This window comes from Melanerpes formicivorus, unplaced genomic scaffold (genome assembly GCF_026170545.1).
Source record: "Melanerpes formicivorus ecotype bairdi unplaced genomic scaffold, bMelFor1.0.p_v2 SCAF_2, whole genome shotgun sequence".
NCBI classification, from domain to species: Eukaryota; Metazoa; Chordata; class Aves; order Piciformes; family Picidae; genus Melanerpes; species Melanerpes formicivorus.
In genome coordinates, this window is record NW_027142354.1 from 45,071,978 (window position 1) to 45,095,705 (window position 23,728).

General features: G+C 41.8%; 1 protein-coding gene across 1 annotated transcript in view; it reads left to right on the top strand.

Moving 5' to 3' along the window:
* WWC1 (WW and C2 domain containing 1) overlaps nt 1–23,728 on the top strand; it is a 70,978-nt gene that overhangs the window by 25,151 nt on the left and 22,099 nt on the right. The window contains exons 2-9 of the mRNA XM_068158446.1: nt 5,369–5,478; nt 10,643–10,846; nt 12,214–12,290; nt 13,217–13,296; nt 14,227–14,356; nt 14,894–15,040; nt 16,053–16,126; nt 22,037–22,279. Coding sequence (XP_068014547.1) covers nt 5,369–5,478; nt 10,643–10,846; nt 12,214–12,290; nt 13,217–13,296; nt 14,227–14,356; nt 14,894–15,040; nt 16,053–16,126; nt 22,037–22,279 — 1,065 coding nt within the window. The remainder of the gene's footprint in view (nt 1–5,368; nt 5,479–10,642; nt 10,847–12,213; nt 12,291–13,216; nt 13,297–14,226; nt 14,357–14,893; nt 15,041–16,052; nt 16,127–22,036; nt 22,280–23,728) is intronic.

The window sequence follows — 23,728 nt, forward strand, 5'->3', positions numbered from 1 at the left end:
ATAGTTCTTACCTGATTGTTGGGTTCTGAATTCCTTCTTTTGCTCCCCTTGTTGTGGAGGTCCCGTCTTCTAGACCCCATTGTAGCTGTTGAGGTTTTGGTGCAATTGAGGGTGCCATTTGGCCCAGAGCTGCCTGTTGTGTCACTGCTGAGGATACTGGCTGTTAGGGATGAGGTATTCTCATTGCCTTTTCCCTAAATTGCAGTTGGAGTGGGAAAACAAGGGAGTGTTTCATCGTGCCCAGGTGTATGGTGACAGGGTGAGGAAAGCTTTGCCAGCAAGATGGTAAAACAGGGCCTCTTTGCTGCCACACCTCCACCCTCCAAAGGCAATTCTTCCTGCAACCAGAGAAGATGCTCCAAGGGAAAACAGTTACTATAGTGACAAATAGCCCTGGTGTGTTTGAGGGCTGGATCATCAACTTGAGTAATAAATGTGTAGGAGTCTATTTTTAAAAGCTTTTGTGAGGAGAGAGAAGATTGCTGTAGCCCTAGAAAATAAGACTGCAAAGTGAGAGGTTTTTCTATGCTGAGGTTTAAAAATAATCGGCATCTGTCTTGAGAATGGGAATGACCTCATTAAAAACAAAGAAGCTTGTATGTCATTGTGTCAAGCCTCCTGGCAGAGATTCTTGCAGCAGCCTCCTGACTTACAGTAGGAGCTCTTCTCATTAACAGGTTCCTCAGAACTCAGATCCACAGGAATCTTGAGTACAGCTACCCAATGTCACAGCTGGAATTGAGGTGCTTATAGCCTGTTCTCTGTCCTGGTCTGTTTAGCACATCCTGGCACATAATGAGCAGTAAGTTGTATTTAAATGAGAAATTATTTCAAACAAACAAAGACAAAACAAACAAGCCCCAAACAATGCAGTAGAAGACATTAAAAATAATGCCTGACTCTAGGCTTCTTTCACAGAAGGCTAGGTCTAAAATCTATTTGGTTTTGTAAGAGAAATGGTATAAGTGGAGGTATCTGCTAGAACTTACAATAATAATTATGATTTTAAATAATTTAAACCCATTATTCAATAATAATTTAAGTAATGTATAGCTGCCTTCCAGTTCCTGAAGGGATCTTACAGGAAGGCTGGAGAGGGACTTTTTCATAAGGGTGTCCAGCAATAGGACAAGGGGCAATGGTTTGAAGCTGAAGAAAAGTAGGTTTAGACTGGATCTTGGGAAGAAGTTCTTCAGTACAAGGGTAGTGAGGCTCTGGAACAGCCGGCCCAGGCAGGTTGTGGATGCTTCCTCCCTGGAGGTGTTCCAGGCCAAGTTGAATGAGGCCTTGAGCAGCTGAGTCTCGTTGAGAAGCATCACTGCCCATGGTGGGGAGGTTGGGGCAGATGATCTCTAAGGTCCCTCCCAACCTAAGCCATTCTATGATTTGGTTATCTTGCTTTACATCTTTCCTACAAAACCTGTATGCCTCATACCCTCACTGTGTGCCTGTGAGTACAAAAGGGTAGTGGAGGAACAGAAGGAGCTGTTGAGCTGTTAGAGGTTAGCTCTACGAGAATCTGACAGTGAAGGCCCCGGGTGATCCAGGTGCCACCTTTGTTCCTTGTGCAGTGAGCTGTTGCTGTCAGTACAGTAAACTGTAGGAAGTGCCCTGGTCTGTAGTTTCACCCATATAGAGTCATGAAGGCTTTTGTGTAAGGCCATGTGATCTCTACTGAACTGATTAAAATAAGGCTCTACTGTTTAAATGGCTTTGCTGTGTTATGTGGGTTTGAGGAACCCTGCAAACACAGGGATTAGGTGGGTTTATGTACAGCACAAACTTGGCAATCCCCTGGTGGTTTCTAAATGTTCCCCGTTGCAGTGAGCCAAGCGCACGGCATGCGCTCTACACATACACGCACACGTACCCAGCCACCAGCCTACCTAAAACGCTGCATGGGACTTTCCTCAGTTGCTGTAGGTCACCAATCGACACCGAAATCAAGTAATTACAAAAAGAACATTTCCTGCTTCAAGAAGTGTAGAATTTATTTCTGTTAAATGTGTTGTATTAACTCCAGATTTGTAAGTGGCAATTCACCCATCTCCTCCTCCTGTCAGGAACCTCTATGATCTTCCAGCCATGTTTAACAAACCTTCTGTCAATCAAAAACTTGTTATACAAGGATTATTTGCCTTGAGTTTCTCATGTAATGAGGGTTTTGATTGACAACAGTAGAGCCAAAGACTATAGAAAGGCTTTCTGAATCTGATGGGCAAGGTTCTATTTAATAGTGTTTGTGGATGATAACATTGGTTTTCAGTTTTCTGTGGAAGAAGCTGAAGGCGATAGATCAAAAATAAGGAAAGTAGAAACACTCCTCATTTAAAACTGTGACTTATAAACTAGAGCTAGGAAACTGACTTTCTATTTCTAGCTGTGGGAGCAGGATTCAAACCTCATTGGCTGTACAAATACTCAAGCTATTTGGGGCACGCATTTTGTAAAACGTCTCAGTACATTCACTGGCACTGGCCAGTGGACAATGGCTTTCCTCTTAGCCTATGCCTGTTACAGGTAGGATGAAGGTGAGAATCAGGTGAGCTGATATGTGGTGAATGTGTAGGTGACTTTTTGATGAGCTAAAATGCCTGTTAGGCTGTGATTTACAAATATCTTCTCTAGCTCAGGCTGGTTTCTTTTGTAGGAATCCCACACCAAGTTTAGCCTGCGGCTTAGAAGCAGATGAAGTGCTTCAGGAGTAATTCTGGTCTAACTGATGCTCTAAAGGGCATTGGAGCTAAGTGAGCGTGACTGGAAGATGCAGACAAAGTCATGTGTCTGAAAATGTCATCTCTTTCAACTGGACTAGTTGGGGTTTAATAAAAAATGATATACATACTAACTTGGAAGTTTTCCCCTTGGTTCCCTCTTTGTGACTGGAGATCAGAAGTCAAAGTCACAAAAGTCAGGGTTTTCTGAACTTTTAGATGCGCTGCTTTCTTTTGAAAGCTGGGTGAATATACCTGGAGAGTATGGAATGCATAGATGGTTTTGTGGGTTTCCTTCCTTCTAAAGCACAGTGGGTGAAAGGGGTCCATTTTTCTAGATGGCTGCTTTGAGCCTAGCTACAGAGAGAACCTATTATATGGTAATGTGGTTGGACCAAGTTGATGAGATTTTTCCGAGGCTGCTAGGAAGCTTTGTGAATTACAAAGGAGATGTTTCAAAGGAAATAGTTCTGCAGATGTGCCCTAGCTTTAACTTCCCAAATGCAGAAATAGTCCTGTTTTATGCAGAAATAATACACTAACTGAATCATGTCATGCTGTGAGAAAGAGGCTTTACCTTTTGCTCATTTCATCAGTCATGCTGCATTGTCAGCGTGCTTAGGGAGATGCTTGATTTTGGACTCCTTTTGGAAAATTGGTTTATTTCAGTCTCATAACAACCCCTAAAATCATATCTTTAAACAAAGAAATATTTTTTTTTTTCTTTTTATGCTTTATTAATGGTCTGACTCCACAACATATTGTGTGTCTTTCATCTGTAATTGTAGCACTGCTGCTTTGCTTTGTGCCAGTTTTTTTTTTCCCCACAACAGCAAGGAAAAAAGGAGTTTAGAAGAGCAAGTAATTTGGTTATGAAGCTGCAGTTATTTGGGGAAACAGCTATATGACATATGTTGTCTGTAATAAATGGAATTACTCTCTTAATTCTAAAACTAATTAGTCTTCTGTTTGCTGTTTGAATGACAGATTTCTCCTTTAATGAATACTTGCCCCTCAGTGCAAATGGGATAATTGCAAGTTTGCAATCAGCCAGGGAGGACAGCACTAGTCTCTGCTTGGTGGTGGGTGCTCCTTGTGAGATATGCTGAAAACAGGAATCTCAAAGGTGGAATTATTGTCTGTTTCTGAGCCCTAGTAACTGGCAAGTCTCCAGCTGGCTTGTGTCATTGCTACAGCACACTGATCTTGCCTTGCTTTTCCCCCTCTCTTTTTCTAAAACTACAGCTGAAAGAGCTGACTGGATGTATGTAGTTCATGCATTGCACTTCATATGGAAAACAGGAATAAGCAACCTTCAGTTGCTTGGTTCTGGCTTCCTGTGCAGTCTGACAGTTCCTGAGCATATCTAGAAGAAATTCAGCTGCTTCTAGCAAAGTAGGAATGGATAAAAGCTAAGCAGAAGCTTTGTGAGTTTGGTATTAAACTTTGGAGTATTGAAGTTGGCACTACAGTGCCTGATGAAAATAGTCTTGGGGCTGATGGTGCAGCTCAAGACTGGAGGGTTTGGTCCTGAGCAGAATTCTACTGCAGAAAATTCCACTCACTGTGTAATACAAGTTAAGCTGTCAAGGTATGTTTCATATCTACAGCACACCTTCACCTGTACAAGTTTAATTACTGCTCCCCCATGGCTGCTTTTTGACCCAGTTCCTCTTGGTATGCACATCCTAAGTGCTAGGTAGGGGCTGTAGTGTTGTATGGTGTATTCTGTGCTTTCTGCCCAAAGGGCTCTTCTGGCAGGTCAGACTCACAGACCCTCCTTCCACATATGCCATGTGGGCTTGTGATGAATCTGTGGACCAGTGGCATGTTGTGCTTTTGGCAGCTGGGTACGTGAGATATCTGCAAGCTTAGTTCTTCCTGCCTTATGTCTCTACTGCAGTGGTATCTTTGGTTAGTGGTTGGGGTTTTTTGGTGTAAGCTGAACTTCAGTATCTCAGTCAAAGTGGAAGGAGCTTGTTTTTAGTGACTAATATCTGTGGGATCACTCTAGGAGTGGGTTCTCCAAACTGTGTTTTTAGCCATTGAAGCCTTCAGGCTGTTGCTGAAGGTAGTTTCTAATAGAAAAACTTCTCTGAGCAATGCTGTGGAAATACTTCCTCATTTGGACAGAGTAGATTACACATTTTTGTGATACTGAGAAACTAATCTAGTTTGTCATTAATGAAACTGAACATATTGCAATGCAAATGAGTGGAGTTGCATGACAAGTGGTCCCACAGTCTTCAGCACTTGCTATTGATTGTGCAGTCTTAATTATTCATGTTATGCAAATTGCATTTCTCATCTTGCTCCTTCTTGTCTACATACTTATGATACAGGACTTGCCTGCAAACAGCCTTGTTTCACTTAAGAAACAGGGATTGTTTCTGGCAAAGTTCTTAATGTTCCTCTGCTGAGTGAGTGCTGGCTGAGCTGAGCAAGGCTCAGGAGCTCTGTCAGAATGAAGTCATCATGTTGCAACTTCAGATGAAGAAAGGGAAGAGTTTGTGCAGTATTAAAAGCCTAAAATATTTTTCAACTTTCTGTTGGCTTCTATACTAAAGCTCTTGTGATACTTTTCTGTTCACTTGTTTGGAACAGACATGTGGAATTGTTCTTTTATTAATCCTAAATATTATTTTACATTTCAGGTACACTAAACCACTAACCTTTGCAGACTGCATTAGTGATGAATTGCCATTAGGATGGGAAGAAGCTTATGACCCTCAGGTTGGCGTTTATTACATAGACCACAACACCAGTAAGTGACACCTTACTATATTTTTGCTATGCTGAACTATATTTTACTATACTGAACACAACACCCAAAAAAAAAGAGCTAACAGCATGTTTTGGAGCAGATGAGATCTGCAGCTTGTGAAATCAAATCCTGTCCTTCTCCATTGTGCAAGTTAACTGCCCTCTCTAAAACAGGAATTTGAGACCTTTTGCTTCGTGGTCTTCAAATCAGCAGTCACATTCAAGCTGATATTATGGACACACCTGTAAGATTTGGCTCTAGTGAGGAGTCTGACTAGGTAGTAGTGATCTGGAGTTTGTTCTTAGGCTGGAATTTGCCCTTGTGGCAAGACCATTGGAAACAGTGCAAAGGTCTCATGTTGATTTCCCAGGCAGGGCTAAACTCAGTGATTCCCTGAGCTCCCTTTGCTGCAGGTGCTACCTGTATGGCAGAGGAAAGGCTCACATAGGCTTGGGATGTCCTGAGAGTTGTGCAAGCTGGAAAAGAGTCCGGTTCAGGCATGTGGTATGTTTATTCTGTGTCTATCCTCAAACTAAGCTAATGCTTATTGTCTTTGCTAGATTCTTTGATAGACCAGAAGTGTCATAAGAAAATAGAGAATTTGATATATCATTACAGGCATCATTAGGAAATGTGTATTGGGCTTTGATAGAGCAACTGCCCTGAAAAAAGTAATAAAATCAATCATTGTCTTTGGTTCTCTTCACAGAACAGGTCCTATTGCAGTCCAGAAGTTCACAGCAGAACCATGCCTAGGCCCTTTTGCAGGTGCTTGTAAATCATGCAAAGAAGAAAAACTTGTAAAAGACAAAAGTGCCTTGAAGTTGTGTTGGCTTTTTTTTTTGTTTTTTATTTTAAATCTTTTAGGACTTCGACTGAGAACTTCAACTTTTCATCAACAAGTTACAAAATCCTTTTTTAACTAAAAATGTAGAAGCCAAGGGGTGTTTAGTTGTTTTTTCTTTTTCTTGGTTTTCTTCACTCTCTTCCCTTTCCCAGAAAAGCCACATTTTCACTTGGCTCCCCCAGATTTTGAGAACTTCTCTTGGATATTAAAGATGCAGAATGAAAAAACCCTATTCTCAAAAAGTCCAAGCTGCCCTTTGTAATGCAAAGCTTAAATGTCTCTAGATCTGGTGACATATAAAATATAATTAGGCTAAAGCCATGGAAATACTGTAATAATGGGATGATAAAAGCCCTAAATAAAAATATGTTTAAGGCAGGGGATGTTGATTTATTTTCCTTTTACAAGAAAGGATAGTGGGGGAGAAAGGTAGACAAGCCTACAGGATCATACACAGGAGATCTGCAGGGGAGAGGGCTGGGTGAGCTTTGCTTGAGAAGCTGCTAAATTGAAAGATATAAATTGGAATCCCCTATAGGTCTGTGAGACCTATATCTTGTGTCCATTTCCGTTCCACAAGGAAATCACTCTGCAGAGTTAAGGATGAGGTTGCTTTTTAAAGACAGTTTGAATGTTAATGCTTTTTCTGGTCTCACTTGGGTTTGGGTTATTCATGTAATGACCACAGCAGGAGTGAGAGCTGAGTTTAGAATTCTGGTTAAGACTTCTTTTTACTTCCTTCTGAATGATTTAATATTTTCATGACTGTGTGCAACCAGGAAGAGAGAAGAGTCTGGGCAAGATCTCCAGAGGAGTAAAAAATGTGGTTAGACTTATATTCTCTTGTAGTTGCTGTGTTTAGGCAGCAGTGTTGGATTAAGAGGGTCCTGCCAATTCAGTTTTACCTGCACAGCGCTTTTGGCCAAGGGTATTTATTCCTCTTCCTTAACCAGTGAAACACCTGTGGGGCTGTGGGGTTTTTTTCCTTTGGGTCAGTTCCATCTGTTGGTATATCAGGCAGTGACATGGACTGTTGGAGTAGATATAGGGCTCTCCAGGTTCTGTGGCAACTGGCATTGCCCTGAAAGAAATCATATTCAGCACGCTTCTGATGTGAACATCAGGGTCGCTTCTGACCACAGGGAAAAGCTTGGCTCAGTTTAGATGAGAGGATGTTTCCAAGTCTTTTTCCTTGTCTCCTCTCAATTTTCTTTCCGATTTGAGATGTATTTTTTATCTTTTCATTGGTCTTCCTCTCCTATCTACACCACGGGAACCTGAGTGCTTGTTGTCACAGCGGCCCACTCTAGCCAAAACTTCCTCCTCAGTGTTTGCCAAGGATGGCTAGCTGTAGTCTTGGGGGCTTGCAGTTCAGGTACAGGAAAGTTACCTTGATCTGAAGCCTGCTGTGGGATGTGGAAGGTTGTCAGACTTACTGAGTGTTTCAGCTAGCAGAAACTGCAGCATCTAGGTGGGACAAACAAAACATGATCTCAACTATACATTTGAGCTTGCCCCAGGGTGAATGAACAAGGATCTGGTTGCAGGTTTGAGCCATTTGTGGTCCAGTTAGCCCTGATCAGTGCCACTCAATAGCACCCCAGGCTTCAAGAGCAAGCAGAGAAAGGTTCAAACCATGCCGATACCTACAGTTTCACTTCTATGTGATGCCAGAAGCTACAAGACTTGACATAGGATTTCAACTAAAAGGTTAAAAAGAAACAAAATCATAACACTGTTTCTTATGCCAGCTCTAATCCAAATCATGATGAAGAAAACCATATCCACTTACTTTCAGCTAATCAAGAGGTTCATCTTTGTGGTTTATGTTGAAGTATCCTCTGGAGAGTGTCCAAAACCTCCTTCCTCTCCAAGGTCTCTTGCAAATTCCCTGTGCAGGAAGGAACTGTCATCAGAGGGTGTGAAGGGGATGGAGGCATGTTGGTTCTTGCTGCACACTAATTATCAGAAAAAAGCCCAAGGACAGACCTAAATTAAATCTAAAGCCAGGAGCCATTAAGAAAAAAGTAAGATGGAGAGCATTGCTAACCTTCTCTCTGAGGCAAAATAAATACAATTGAATTGAGTACCCAGAATGTTCCTAGTACAGTATTAATACATAGCCCTGAGTGTCTGTTTCTGGGAGAACTTCTTTGGAATTTGATTTGCAGAAAGAAATGATGACTTTTCTTGCCAGATGCTGATGCAAGCATAGTAAGGCTACATTCTTCAATCATGAAACAATCAGATTTATTTGACAAGCTCAACATTCAATTAAAAATTCACAAGACAATAAAGGATGTGATAACCTGCATTTCTGTAGTCCTTTTCATCTAACTTTTGAATGGTTTTTGCATGTCTCACTATTTGGGGCAGATCGAGAGCACTTAGCCAACATTTTCATTGATTGTTATTACATGTTTGAAAATCAAAACTCAAAGCTGCAATCAGGGAGACAGAGTTAGTGCTGTGATTACTGAAAGGATTGGGGTGAATAGTTAGGAAAATGTGACCAAAACAGTTTTGGTACATGTGTTTTTCCTCTCCATGAGCTGTCTGCTAAGTGTTCTCTTTGTTACCTGGTGTATGTTTGTCAGTGTTTCAGCACTTCATAGAAGTGTTCAGGCTTTAGATTTTCATAATGCTTCTTCTGGTTGCTTATATTGGAGGGATTTCCCTGCAGCAGCTTCCACTGCCCTTCTTGGGATTATGGGGAAAATAGGCTGCTAGTTTAAAGACTGAAATAACCAAGCTTAAGGAAGCCATAGCTACAGGTACACTTAGGACCCAGTGTCCTGAACTAGGACTAGCAGGACCTCTAAAGGACTTTTTGTTAAAATGCTTCTGCAAACTTTACTGTTGGTGTCTTAAAATGTCTTTATTATCTTTTGAAGTTTCTCTAAAGTTTTGTTATGTAACTTGAAATGCCATGTGTTCTTTCAAGTCTTGAGACTGTTAAAACAAGTTATTGCTGGAGTATCTTGTTAATTTTCTCCTCAGCATGATCATGGACAACTTGTGAAAATGGTTGAGTGTCTATCCCCTGTGTAAAATCACTTGTTTCTAGTTTGGCTCCTAGGATTATTATCAAGCTGTTCTCTTCCCTCCATCCTGTGTATTGCAGTGTTAGTCTTATGCCTGACTCGCTTCAGAGCTGCTCATACCTTCCACTGTGGCAGCTTTTACTAAATATTTAAAGAGGCTCTTAAGAAATGCAGATTAGATTCCCACTGATAGTTTCAAACAGCTCCTTTTTATTAATTATTCATTGTGTGGTAACTAGGGATCCTTATTCAAGCATGCTAGTTTAGACAGTTTAGAGCACTTAGTCAACTGCATATTGGAACCTGTTCCAAGCAAGAACATAGAGTAGCCTTAAAAAAAAAAGAAGAAAATAAAAGAAAAAAATATTTTGGACACTTTTTCACAAAACTGAGGAAAATACTGACAATAAATGTGCCTAATTAGTATTAGGACTAGCTGCATGTCTGTGACCTTACGCCTTTTTCACGATTAGAAACCTGGAAAGCTACATGTTGGTCGTGCTGGGGTGAGGGAGATGGAAGTGGTGCAACTGCTCCTCACTCTGTTGCCTATGTTACCAAAAAATATTTTTCTTAAACTCCACCTCCTGTATTCTGCAGTGATTTGCTGCTGTGTCTGCTTTCAGTGAAGGAAGTGTTTACTCCCCTTCTGAGATGCTGTTTATATAATGGCATTGTAGATGTTTTCACGGATACACTCTGTGACTTAATGAGATTTTATTTTTACTTACCTATGGAATCTGAGTGAAAAGCTTCTTTCCCCTTTTTAATAAAAGCCACTTGGCAGCCAAAGAGGATGGGCAGAATTATAATTGCTTTCATGTTGTCAGATGCAGTATAATGCAGTCACATGGCAATGATGTTTTCTGAAACTTGTTTTTTTTATCAGTGAAATAGAAGTACTTTATTAGTAATGTTATAAAGCAGTTGCAATAAAGATAAGTTGTAACAGTCAGTGTCAGTATCTTAGAGCATGTGTGTGCATGCATTTGTGTGGATGTTTTAAGAGGCAGAATGGCTTCAGCAGCAGAGGAGTTGGAGAGCTGTAAAATGATTTCACCATGAGTATTTCTATACAGCAATTCAGCCTAGCAGAGCTAATTGGAGTTCATTGTGGAACAATGGTCACCTCCTAAGGAAAAAAGGAAGATGGCCATATTCCACTGTTTTATTATGGGATGGTATTAAGGGGCTGTCAAAGGTGGAGCTTCTCCAGGCAGCAGCGCAAAGCTTGCAACCATTTGATCTTGTCTCCTTATCTTTTGTCTCTAAGAAACAACACAGATAGAAGACCCTCGTGTGCAATGGCGGCGGGAGCAGGAGCATATGCTGAAAGACTACCTTGTCCTGGCCCAGGAGGCAATTGCTGCACAGAAGGAGATCTATCAAGTGAAACAGCAGAGGCTTGAGTTGGCCCAGCAAGAATACCGGCAGCTGCATGATGTTTGGGAGCACAAACTAGGCTCTCAGACCAGCTGTGAGTAGATAGTGAACTCTTATCCAGTATCTGTTAGTCATGGATGTCCTAGGGCAGTAGAATGCTTGAAGCTAGTCCTCTGATAGAATGCTGGGATGTATTATGCTGTGTCACTCTCTACGTCTGCCCACTTTGTCTTGAAAGCAACAGCTGCCTCTTTGGTAAAGACAATTACTAGGAAACGTCACTGCACTTGGCTCAGTCCCTGGAGTCAGTGTGCAGACTTTCAGCATGAGCTTCAACAAAGGTGAAAGGATGTGGTCATTGGCTCAGCAGGAAAACAATAAGTTACATAGTATCCTTAATTCCCCTGTCCAAAGAAACAAGGCAAGGAGGGCCATTTCAAATTTCATTCCCAAGGCCTGTTGGAGTTTGACATCCCAGGTAGCTGAGTGACTGTCTCAGGGAGCTAAGGGTCTGTGCTTTCTGCCACGTAAATCTAACATTGGTGGTGTGTCTCTCTGTGTGTGAAGAACACTGTTTTGTGCTCCATATTCTTTGTCACACAGAAAGCATCAATACCAGTTGCTTCGAAAGTTGGTGTTTATAGAAGGCCAAATTTCTTCCTTCTTGTTACTGGTTATGAGCTGTGCACTAAGAACACCATGAACATAAATTATGGTGGTGTGATGTGATCTGTCTTTAGAAGCACAAACAGACAAAAAGAAGTAGAAATGCTTTCCTATGTTTTATAGGGCATAAACTGATGGCTGCAAGGATCAAAGTATCTCCCTTGCTTACAGCTACCTCTTAACAACATTGCACATTGGGGAGCTTCTGTACCTTCTGAAGCAGAAGGGTTTTAACTGATGCTGAGAAGAAAATTCTGCTCTTAATGTGACCATGATTTAATCCAGTGTGACATGTTATAGGATTGGTCATGTCCTCAAGGCTGTGAGAAGGCTTGCATCATATTTTTCAGTTTCTTCTTCTTCTTTGAATGTTTAGAAACAAAGAAAAGCAGTGGATTGTTTACTCAACAAGAAACTCTAAAGAGAGAGAAAGTAAACCTTTATGCAATGTCTGTCCCTTCAGTTCTGTTAAATGCCTTTGGAAATGGCAGGAAGCGGCACTGTTGAATGCAGTGAGAACATATCTGGGAGTTTTGAGTTAAGTGTGTTAACCTGGAAGCAAGGCTTTAAAGGGAGATGAAGGATATGATTTGGCCTCTTTTTAGTGTACACTGCACTGTTGCCTTTTCCTTGCTTTTGAGAGGTGAAATCTGGCAAATAATCAAAAGGCCTATACTAGCAATGCGTGGAGAGCTAGGTGTGCTGTAGCAATGGGACATTGTAATTTGTGATGAGGCTAGTGGAAGAGCAGGGAGGAAGTTAAAGCTCCTAAACTGAGTGTTGTCTTTGTTGTAGTGCTCTCTGGCTCATCATCAAGTTCCAAGTATGACCCCGAGATCCTCAAAGCGGAGATTGCCACTACAAAATCCAGGGTAAGTACGAATGGACCTTTGCTTGCCACAAGTAATCTGCAGATATTTCCAAACCTCTTGGCACATAGTGAAAGGAGATGCCGAAGCAGTTGAAAAAGCTAATGCTGCCATTCCTAATCTACAAGATAATTTATCAGAATTCTCAAATGTTACCTTCTGAAGGACTTGAAACACGTTTTTTTCCTTTAGACTTTAGACTTCCTTGGAAGCTGGCAGCACATCCTGCCACGGAAATATGCTGTGGGGTGTTGAGCTGCATGCTGGGTCGCTGGTGTGCTGCAGCACTGGAGAGCTGCAAGTTCTCTCCAGAGACTGGCAGCTGTTTTGTCCTGAGCTTAGTGTGGGTTGTTAGCAGCAGCAGTGTACGCTCTCATGCAGAGCTCGGTTTGGGAAGAAGAAAGGACTAAAGTAAAGTAGGTCAGTCTAGCCTCTGTGGAGGAATATAAAACAGCAAGCTGTAGGGTCAGTGGATTTACAATATGTATTATCATCCTGCTGTGTTCCTCATACAGTGGGGCCTTTTAGTTTGGTATCTTGGAGGATGGTTTCTGTCTCTGCCTTGTAACTCCCGTACTGATGCTTAATGTTTGTTTTAATGACTGGAAAGGTTTAAATGTTTCTGTGCCAAACTGACATGTGATTTGTTCCTGTCTCTCTTGAATTTTTTCTCAGCTTTTCCACTTAGAAGGTTGGACCTTCCCATGAGCCTTTTATGAACTGGTGTAGTAATCTATGTACTGGGTAAAGCCCCAGTGGTAATGCTCTGATGAGGAGGCAGTCAGGGCTGTTATCTGCTGTTGAGATGAACTGATTATCTGGAAATCTTGTCTAGAGTGCTGTCTGCACTGAATAACTTTTGAATGGGTAGTGCTGTACTTAAATAGTCATATTAAAGATCATTCTAAAAACACCTTGTTTTGCTGCAGGTTAATAAACTCAAGAGAGAAGTAGCTCACATGAAGCAAGAGCTTCAGTACAAAGAGCATGGATTTCAAACACTGAAGAAGTATGTTTGTTCTCAAGATCTTATTTTCAGTGTAGAATATCTCTGGCTTGTAGTCCACCCCCTTCTACATTTATAAATAGCTGCCTAAACACAAGCTGAAATATGTTGCTGCTGCTATCTTTAGGGATATGCAACTGAAAGCAATACACAGCCATGGGGGTGGTTCTCTCAAATCAGTGCCTGTATGCGATGACCGCATCAGAGCTGACTTCATGGCAAAAAGATTTTGAACCAGAATCTTGTCAATTAAATGGTACTCTGTTTTATTCAACATTGCTTAATGCAAATGGCACAGTACAAGTTCTTGTCTTAATTACTAGAGCCATTGTTTTAGGGCACTGATAAAAAATATGGGGTGGAGTAGAAGGGGAGGAAAGTTTCAGGTGCTTATCTTTGTATGATTAGACAGCTGTCATATTTTAAATAATTTCACTGGTTAAGATCTCATTATAAACATCAACTGTAGCAGAATTCCTTCAGGAAGAGGAGGGATGAGGCAGCTTGTAATTAGGGCGTGCAAGCAAATACATCCATGCATGGCAGGTCCTTGCCTGGTTTTTGAAATTATGACTGAAAACAAGGGAATTCTCATAGATGGCAACATTGATCCTCTTTAGAAACAGGATAACCAGCAGCAATCTGCCCAAACCTGCTGTTCTGGGTGTTTTGCATGAGTCTTTTTGCTCCCTAAGGAGCCAAAGAGGATGCATGGCTAAAATCAGAGCTCTGAAGATTAATGTACTTCTGAGTGGAGAAACTTAGCTAGTGTGGGGGTGGGGTTCCTTGTTCCTTCTGTTGTCATTGTTACACTTGAAAGCGTGTTCTTAAAAATTAAGGTCAAGATGCATGTATGTAGGATGATGACATTAACTAGACTTGATAAATTGTTAGCTTACTACATTTTTGTTTGTTTTTTAAACTTCCATACAGAATCGACATGAAAATGTCGGATACTCAAGGTGGCTACAAACTTGATGAGGCGCAAGCCATTTTAAGTGAAATGAAAGCTCTCAAGAAGGCCATCACATCAGGAGAGAAGGAAAAACAAGACCTCATACAAGTATTGTAAAAGGATGGCTTTATAGTGTTTTGTGTCACCATAACTATCAGAATGAATTTCTGAGAAGTAATTTCAGTACTTTGTATTTCAGATATGTAAGTGGGAATTTCATTAATGTAAATTAGTTCTGTATTTTGGTTGGATGGCAGCCTTTTTCTTCCTCAGATCCTGGAAATAAGGAAGTGTAAAATACAGCAACTAATGTTAGCAAGCACTTGCTTAGTGATGAGTGTTTGTCTCAGGGTTTATAAGTGAAGAATGAACCAGTGTGACAGTGCTGTCCCAAAGCAGGCCTGGAGAGGCTGTGACCTGCTTGGTCTGCTGTCTCTGGCGGGGAACCTGTCTGTGCAAGCCAGACAGTGTGCTAATGCCTGTGGACTCCTCTGTCCTGTGTAAGGTGCAGTCTAGCCGTGGCCCCACGTTTGCAGAGTCTGAGTGCACACAGCAAACATGGTCAGATCTTAAGGCCAAAGCTATGCAACTGCTGAGATACTTTGTACAGAAGTGAGCTCACCTCATGACTTTTTGTGGTTTTAGAGCTTAGCCAAGTTAAAAGAAAGCTTTGTGAATGACGGAGGATCCCAGTCAGACCTGTGGGCCAGCAGCATGTCCGTGGAAAGCTCCAGCCCTTTGTTACCCCGACAGTACCTGGATGTCAGCTCCCAAACTGATGTTTCAGGAAATGTGAGTAATGTGTGAGAAACCAAGTGCACGTGGAGCCATTCCTCTGAACTAGTGTACTGCCGTAGTACAAACTTCCAAGCATGTGCAGGAAATGATAGCTTCTCCCGCTTTGAACTTGTCTGTAGCATCGGTTTTGTGTTAATGTGTCTCTAAAGGCAAGCTGCTGTTTCCCTACACTATTAAAACAGCTCAGGTGGGGATAAGAAGGAAGTAAGTTTTATTTTGCCTGTAGGTATAGCTTCTTGTGATACAAATATTCCCTCAGCTCTTCATAGCAATGATATGCTGCTAGGCAAGTAATATTCAGCAGCTATATATGGGCTCAGCTCTAATGAGGACTCTTCCTATAAGAGCATGTTTGGCTTTTAGTGTGTTATGAGTGGGAATGATGACATATGTTCTAATATTTTGATGCCATCAAACACACTCATAAACCACTTGTGTAAGAAGATTATAACTGTCAGGCTGGTGCCAGTCTCAGCAAGGACTCAGTCAATGCTGTGGGTACATCCTGTGTCTCACAGGACATCACAGACGCCTCTCCTGTGAACGTAAAACATTTGCAGCCCCTTTTGGTCAGGGCCACATATGTGACTAAAGAACTTCAGAACTAGGCACAATGGGATGTTCCTTGCCTTTAAGGCTTTACAACCAAAGCAAGATGTCATGCAAAACAAAATGCAAGGCATCACTTAAAGATTGCAAATGGCATGCAAGAAGAAAAATTACAAAGCTATGTGTATATGCATAAAAATAGAAGCCTGAGATAGATGTGGTACATTTTCTGGTAAACTAAGTCAAAAGGAGCTTCCAAATCCTGTAGGTTTTTAAATATTTAAAGAAATAATTTTTTTAAATTATCAAATGTCATATTTTCCTGTTCTGTGACTGGTTTAACAAATAGGCTTGCTTCTGTCAAGCTCGTTTAACGTGTAACATTATCAGTTACAATGGGGAATGTCAAAAGAACAGTGGTTACCAAGTTGCTGATGTTATATATTTTCTGTTTCAGTTTATTACCAGCAGCAATAACCAGTTGGCTGAGAAAGTGAGATTACGCCTTCAATATGAAGAAGCAAAGAGAAGGTAATTTCTTCAAGCTGTTGTGGGCTTCAGCTGTCACACAGCTTTTTATGAAGCTATGTTTCACTAGGTCATGTGTCACTCAGATTGAAGTCCAGCATTACTGATAAACATGGTAATTTTTGAGCCAGTGAGGCTGCAGGCTTATAGGGCCAGTACTATCATTCAAGAAATAAATAACCATCCTAGAAATTACTAAGGAGTGACTAATACATGAAGAATTCCGTCTGACCACACCTGTGGGGACATAAGTGGTTTTGAAACCTGCTGCCAATGCTTCCCCGTTCCTAATAAGGACACTGAATTGCAAGGCATTTCCTTACCTTATTCAAAATGAAATGAATGTTTGCATGCCTTTAAGTCTGATAAGAAGCAATGTATATTGTGTTAACACCTATCATGGTGTGGTCAGTGGCTACAGTTCCAGAACTTATCTGCCTATCAGTAAGACTGTGAGTGCTCACCCTTGTTCTCTTATCTCAGATGAGTGAAGAACAGATTTAAAAATTTTGTAGCTACTTAACAGGCCAAGTTAGCAAAAATTTTCTCTATTTTAATAGATAACAGTTAAATCAACTATTTAAAGAAAAAAACACCAGGCATTATTATTTGGACATTGACTGGCCTGGTCCTTGTTCAAGGACATAACCATGAATGGCAGTGACTTCAATTTTAACTGCTCTAAAGAGACTGCAGTTCTGGAATAACAAACTTCAGATGTACGCTGCAAGCTGCACTTGAGGTATAGGAGAAGAGAAGGAGTTTTCTCCAGTCTCTGCTTAGAGGTAGGATGGCTCAGGGTGGAAGGAACCTCAGAGATAATCTACTCCAACCTCCCTGCCACAAGCAGGGAAGTCTCACAACTAGACTTGGCTGCTCAAGGCCTCATCTAACCTGGCTTTGAACACCCACAGGAAGGAGGCATCCACAACCTCCTTGGAACCTCCTGTTCCAGAGCCTTACCAGCCTCATACTGAAGAATTTCTTTGTAAGATTCAGTCGAAACCCACACTCCCTCAGCTTCAAACCATTCCCCCTTGTCCTGTTGCTAGACACCCTTATGAAAAGTTCCTCTCCAGCCTTCCTGTAGGATCCCTTCAGGTACTGGAAGGCAGCTCTAAGGTCCCCCTGGAGTCTTACCGTCTCTAGGCTGAACAACCCCAGCTCCCTCAGCCTATCCTTATGGCTGAGCTGTTTCAGCCCTCAGATCATCTTTGTGACACTCCTCTGGACTCGCTTCAACAGCTCTGTGCCCTTCTTACAATGGGTGCAGCAGAACTGGACGCAGTTTTCAAGGTGGGGTCTCAGGAGAGCAGAGTGGAGGATGGTCTATTTTATCAATTAGAGATTTACCAAACTATCTTGACATTCAAATAATTCTGTGGCTTTTAAAAATAAAATTATTAATCTTCCAGATACAGTAGTTAATTTTTCAGAGTTAAAATTACTTTTCACTTCTAAGCTTTGCTGAAGACTGCAATTTAATTCTGACTGACTTTATATCTTCAAACTGAAGTGGAACACTTTTACTTTAGCCTGTAGCTTTTCCAAGGAGGAGTGAGTGAATAATGACAAACCTGAGAAGATAATTAATATACTCTTTGAAATGAGACAGAATTCTATAAAGGCAGCACAGTACTTCATTTGAAGTAAAGGGCATACAACACAATCTAGCATTTAAAGAAGGTTTGATATTTCATATCTGTCTTAGATAATCTATAGATTTTCTTAAGAGTTCATATAACATTATCATGGTGAAAGATGGATCTGAATGGGCATGGATAATTGATGCTAAAATGAAAAGTTCTTGAACTATCAGAGCGCTGTGGTTTGGTGTGGTCTTTAGTAGGAGCTGCAGAAGCAAATACCTTGACTTGTTTTAAGCTGGAACAATAATATGGATATAGTGATGCACGAGGAACCTTCTGGTCCTGTAAAAAATGCTCCTTGCAGTGTTAGAAGTGTTTCCTATCCCTACAGCATCGTATTAGTAAGTTCCAGAAGCACAATAGAAAAGCAAGTACTTTGCCCATGCATATACTATGAAGGGAGGCAAATGGTCAAAATATATCTTGCTAGCTCTGCATTATCTGGAAAGGTAAAAGGCCTGAAATCAAGATAATCCCATATTAATGACTAGATTTATAAGGGGCTGATGATGTTGAAAGTGGATGGTAGCAGATAGGATTTTCATAATTGTGACCAGACTAAAGGCATAGATGTAGGTGATTGTCTTGCTGAATTCAGCACACCAGATCTGTCAGGGTGCAATTCTGTGTATTCCCTTACCCACCATTCACCTTTAGCTTCATTGCATTGGAAACTGGTAAGTGGACACGTGTCAAAAGATGTCACTGCCACATCTCACACGGAAATGACTACTGCAGCATAAAGGCAATCAGAGTTGCAACTAAATTAAGCTGTACCATTTCAGTCATATTGCAATACCTCAGTTATGTGGCACTTGCACTCTGTGCACTGCTTTAGTTCCTTTGACAATTAAACTTCCCTCCTGGGTTTTGTGTGACTTCAGGGATTGTAAAAGCAGGTTTTATAATCTCTTAAAATGGAATATTTTACTGTCACATTCATCAACATTGAAACAATGGTGGGTATTTGGCCAGGTTTTAGATCACACCTCCCACTTGTATTATTTTTGGTTCTGAAGAACAGAGGCTGATCTGATACAGGAGTATTAATTCCTGTTTGTGGCTACAAACCTTAATGTACAGTTTTGTGGAGGTGCATGTGTTCTGAACTATCTCCAAAGAGACTACAAATTTTCATGTTATGCCTGTGTCACAGGTACGTACCCCCTGTCCCTCATGAATAAAAGACCTTCTATGACAATACATAAGTCACCCTACTGCCTTTTCTAGATTAAAAGAAAACAGTTAAATAAAGCTTGAGTTTCCTGTTCTGTATTTTGTTCAGTCTTGCAAACTCAGTGGCCATTCAAAAGGGCAGCGTGACCAGAGCCCAGTATTGCTGGTTTCTTTGCAGTGCAAACCCAGCGTGGCTCAGCAGTGAGGTAGTTCAGGCTCTGTCAGTGAATGCTGAAGGGCTGGAGTTTTCAGCCAAATACCAGGCAGTCTGCAAAGCATTTCTTTCGTAATGGTGCTGTTTTATTTGAAAAATAAACCTCCTTTTAACTGAGAAGAGGGAAAACAGTGGTCATTCATGAAGTGTAAAACTCGAGGTTAGTTTAACAAAGCTGTTGGACTCAGAAATGCATAGAGAACAAATTCCAGTGGAAAAGCCATATCCATGCAAATGTATGCCAAAAGTGATCAAATTAATGCCAACCAATCCTCTTAAACTCATATCCCTTCAAAATGCACAGAGGAATTCTTGGATTATGAATTAATGCCACTGTTAATTCTTCTGTGGAGCACAGTATTGCACTTAATCAAGCACTCAAAAACAAAACCGCTCCTAAGAAGACCTAAAAATAGTTGAGCTGAATATCTATCAATTATGGAACTTTAATTAGACTAAGCAACCTGCTGTGGGAAATGGGTTTACAGAAAGTGAGCCTTCTCCTCAGACAGGTGATCTCTAGTCTTACCTCTTGTGATGGGGGAGGTAGGTCAGTCTGTATGAGTCTTCACAGGCTCTCGTGGGGCTTGAGTTCCTGTTGGCCTCCAGAGCTTGGAAGACAAAGCTTTATTCTTCAAGGCCATTCTGCAGTCGTGTAGCTGCTGCTGCCCAGATCCGCATCTTATTATGCGCTCCACACACTTTGATTTTGCTAGTTGGTGTTGAATTTGCTGTGTGCCTGTATGTGTGGTGGTTTTCTGGAGGAGTTTGCAGCATCCTGTGCACTTCTGTAGCATAAAACAGGTTCTAGAAAGGGATGAATCCCAATTAATAGCTGTAACTATTTGTTGTGCCCAATTCAAGCCCAGTAATTCTGCCATCAGATCTCAAAGCCCTTTTCAAAGGGAGATGAATATTGGACTCATTTTACACGTGGAGCATTTCACTTCCATTTCTTATGTACTTGCTACACCTGAGTGAGCAATTAACCTGAGTTAATCATGTTAAGGGGCCTGTGTGCCTTGACTCTCTGGTCTTCAGTCAGATTAATTATTTTTGCGAATATCTTGCCTTATACTGCAAGTTACTGCCCTTTTGCCTTCTAAGATCACAGTATCACAGTATTGACAAGATTGGAAGAGACCTTGAGGATCATCAAGTCCAACCTGTCACCACAGACCTCATGACTAGACCATGGCACCAAGTGTCACATGCAATCTCCTCTTGAACACCTCCAGGGATGGTGACTCCACCACCTCCCTGGGCAGCACATTCCAATGACTAATGACTCTCTCGGTGAAGAACTTTCTCCTCACCTCAAGCCTAAACTTCCCCTGGCACAGCTTGAGACTGTGTCCTCTTGTTCTGGTGCTGGTTGCCTGGGAGAAGAGACCAACCCCTTCCTGGCTACATCCACCCTTCAGGTAGTTGTAGAGGGCAATGAGGTCACCCCTGAGCCTCCTCTTCTCCAGGCTAAACAATCCCAGCTCCCTCAGCCTCTCCTCATAGGGCTTGTGTTCAAGGCCTCTCCCCAGCCTGGTTGCCCTTCTCTGGACACGCTCAAGTGTTTCGATGTCCTTCTTAAACTGAGGGGCCCAGAACTGGACACAGTACTCAGGTGCGGCCTAACCAAAGCAGAGTACAGGGGCACAATGACTTCCCTGCTCCTGCTGGCCACACTATTCCTAATGCAGGCCAGGATGCCATTGGCCTTCTTGGCCACCTGGGCAGACTGCTGGCTCACGTTTAGGCAGCTGTCAATCAGCAGATGTTGTAATTTCTCCACCCCAGCACATTCTGCCCTCCCAATTCCCTACTCCCTTCTCAACCATTTTCAATATGAGTTCCAGAAATGCAAGTCCTTGGTAACTCTTACTAAACTTTATCTGTGCTATTGATCACTACTATGATTGTCCTGGCCTCCTGCTGGCTTTTTTGATCCCCTCTGTATGTTGTGTTGCAAAGCTGACCGTTTGTGAAGCTGACAGAGCAGCTCAGATAGTGGGCAAATTGGGAATGGGCAGATAGTTGGCATGAGCAGCCTCCTTACCTGCTGTGAGCTGTGTCCTGCTGTCAATCAAAGCTCTTGCTAAATTCTAGATCTCTACTGCTGTTGCTCTCAGTAATCATCTTTCCTCCCTGAGATAATGTGGTATGGTGCTGAAGAATTAGTGATACAGATTTGAAATCTGGAATGATGCCTCTAATGACAGCAGACTTTCATGCGAAAAAGCAGCTCTGGATTTAGGTAGGATCGTGTTGCCTCTTCGACTGTGCGCATCCTCGGGTGCATGCTGCACCAGTAGCCGCGTAGCTCTGTAGTGTGTCCAAAAGGCTTTGTATTGAATCAATAGTTGGATTCTTCCAGTAGCAGTATGCATATAATTATGTTCCTCACTGTAAAGGCAAATCTAATTACTTTGAGTAACCACTGCTCTCTCAGCTTATCTGAATCATATATGAACAGTATCCATTTTTTTCCATAAAAGTGATTACAGATCAAATATTTAACACATGATATTCTCCACACCAAGTACTGTGAGGAGTATGGAACTCCTTATAGTACATCTGACAGCTTCTTTAGAGATCCAGAATTTCTGTTACATTGTTCCCTGACTGGTAGACACTGCAGGTTAGCTAGAGACTTGACCAAGTTCAAATCTCTTTTTACATCTCAACCTCCCAGCAGTGCCGTCACTTGACAGTGCCCTGGTAAACAGGGTGTGAGACTGAGGGTAGTTGTCCCAGAACTGAGAGCCTTCTTCAGGGCAAGATATTGTTGGTCCTGGTGCACCTTTGTGTGTCTGGAGCAGTAACTCGGACACTTCTCCTGGAATAAGTGCCTTTTCTCATTTTTTGGGGTTTTTTTTGCAGAATAGCAAACCTGAAAATACAACTGGCAAAGCTGGACAGCGAGGCCTGGCCTGGCGTGCTGGACTCTGAGCGAGATCGTCTGATACTAATTAATGAGAAGGAGGAGCTCTTAAAAGAAATGCGATTTATTAGTCCTAGAAAATGGACTCGAGGAGAGGTGGAAAAACTGGAGACGGAGAGAAGGCGCCTGGAGGAAGATCTTCAGGCTGCTAGAGACACTCAGAGTAAAGCTCTAACTGAGAGGTAGGTTACTGGGGGTAGGATAGGTCTTGCTTCTTGGGCAAGAGCTAATCAAGAGCAAGCAGCGGCATCCCCTGAGTGAATGCTGGTATCGGTGTGCTCTCAGATTTCAGGACACTTTCTCCTTATAAGGTTTCTGAAGTCATGTCCTACAGAAACCACCTGCAAGTCTTACTCCCCATGTGAGAAAGGTTGTTATCGTCCAAATGGATCTTCTATGAGAATGGAATAAATGCTCCAAATAGCTCAGTGTCATGTTAGTATACTATACTGTTTCTGTATGCAGCCAGCACCTTGCAGCAGCTCCTACAGTTCCTGTGCAGTCTGGAGCTTGGTAAATGTCAACAGATGGAATTTTAAATTTTTAAAATTTGTTTGTTCTGAACATCCTTGTGTGTGACTCCTGTAGGAACTGGTATTTGACAGGGCTGTGGGAGTTGCGTCGCATATCCTATGAATCTAAACTATCTGCAGAAATGCCAACTATCCTCCCTAATTTCAGTTGTGTAGCAGGGGATGATCTCGCGGGAATGTGCCGTGAGGATGAATACAGCATTAGGCATTGCCTACAAGTGCTTTACAATCTGGATGCACTGGCGTGGGTGGCTATGGCAGTGCTGCTTTTAGCTGCAGTCTCTTTAATATGTATGGAATAGGCATGTTGCATTCACTCTCTCGGTGGCTGCATATTTGCATTTCTTCTACGTGCTCAGTGTCCGGAGCACAGACGGTGATTCCACCACCTCCCTGGGCAACCTGTTCCAACACCTCACCACTCTCTTAGTAAAGAAGGTTTTTCTAATGTCCAATCTAAACCTCCCCTGGCACAACTTAAACCCATTTTCTCTCATCCTGTCACTTGTTACTTGGGGGAAGAGACCTCACTCTAACTTCCTTTCAAGTAGCTGTAGAGAGCAATAAGATTTCCACTTAGCCTTCTCTTCTCCAGCTCCCTCAGCCATTCTTCACATGACACATCTTCCAAACCATTCACTGGCATCTCAGGTGTTTCAACTGCAGGACTTTTACCAGCCTGGAAAAAATCTGTGGTTCCACAAAAGTTTCTGGTCTCACACTTTCATATGTGATTTTTAGGAATCTGTGCCTGTTCTAGTATGCCAAAGAAATACCTTGGCTGTGGCAAAGGATTTCCTGTACAGAGGCCTGTTAAGTTAGGGTATGAGTACCCAAGTGCACTTGTATTGGTCTCAAACTAGTTCAGGTGTGAAATAAAACTGAGATATTGCTGAAGTCCATAATTCATGTAAAGATTTAACAAGATAGTTAATAACTAAATTGTGTAAACCTTGGTCATCCTTAGACCTTACTGAAAGCAAATGAAAGCATTTATGCTTAATAGCACAGTAGTAAAAGAATGCAATAATGTAGTGAGCAAAATCTGCCGGGCATTTTTGAGGCCTGATCCTAGAAACGTTAACTTTTGTAGTACTA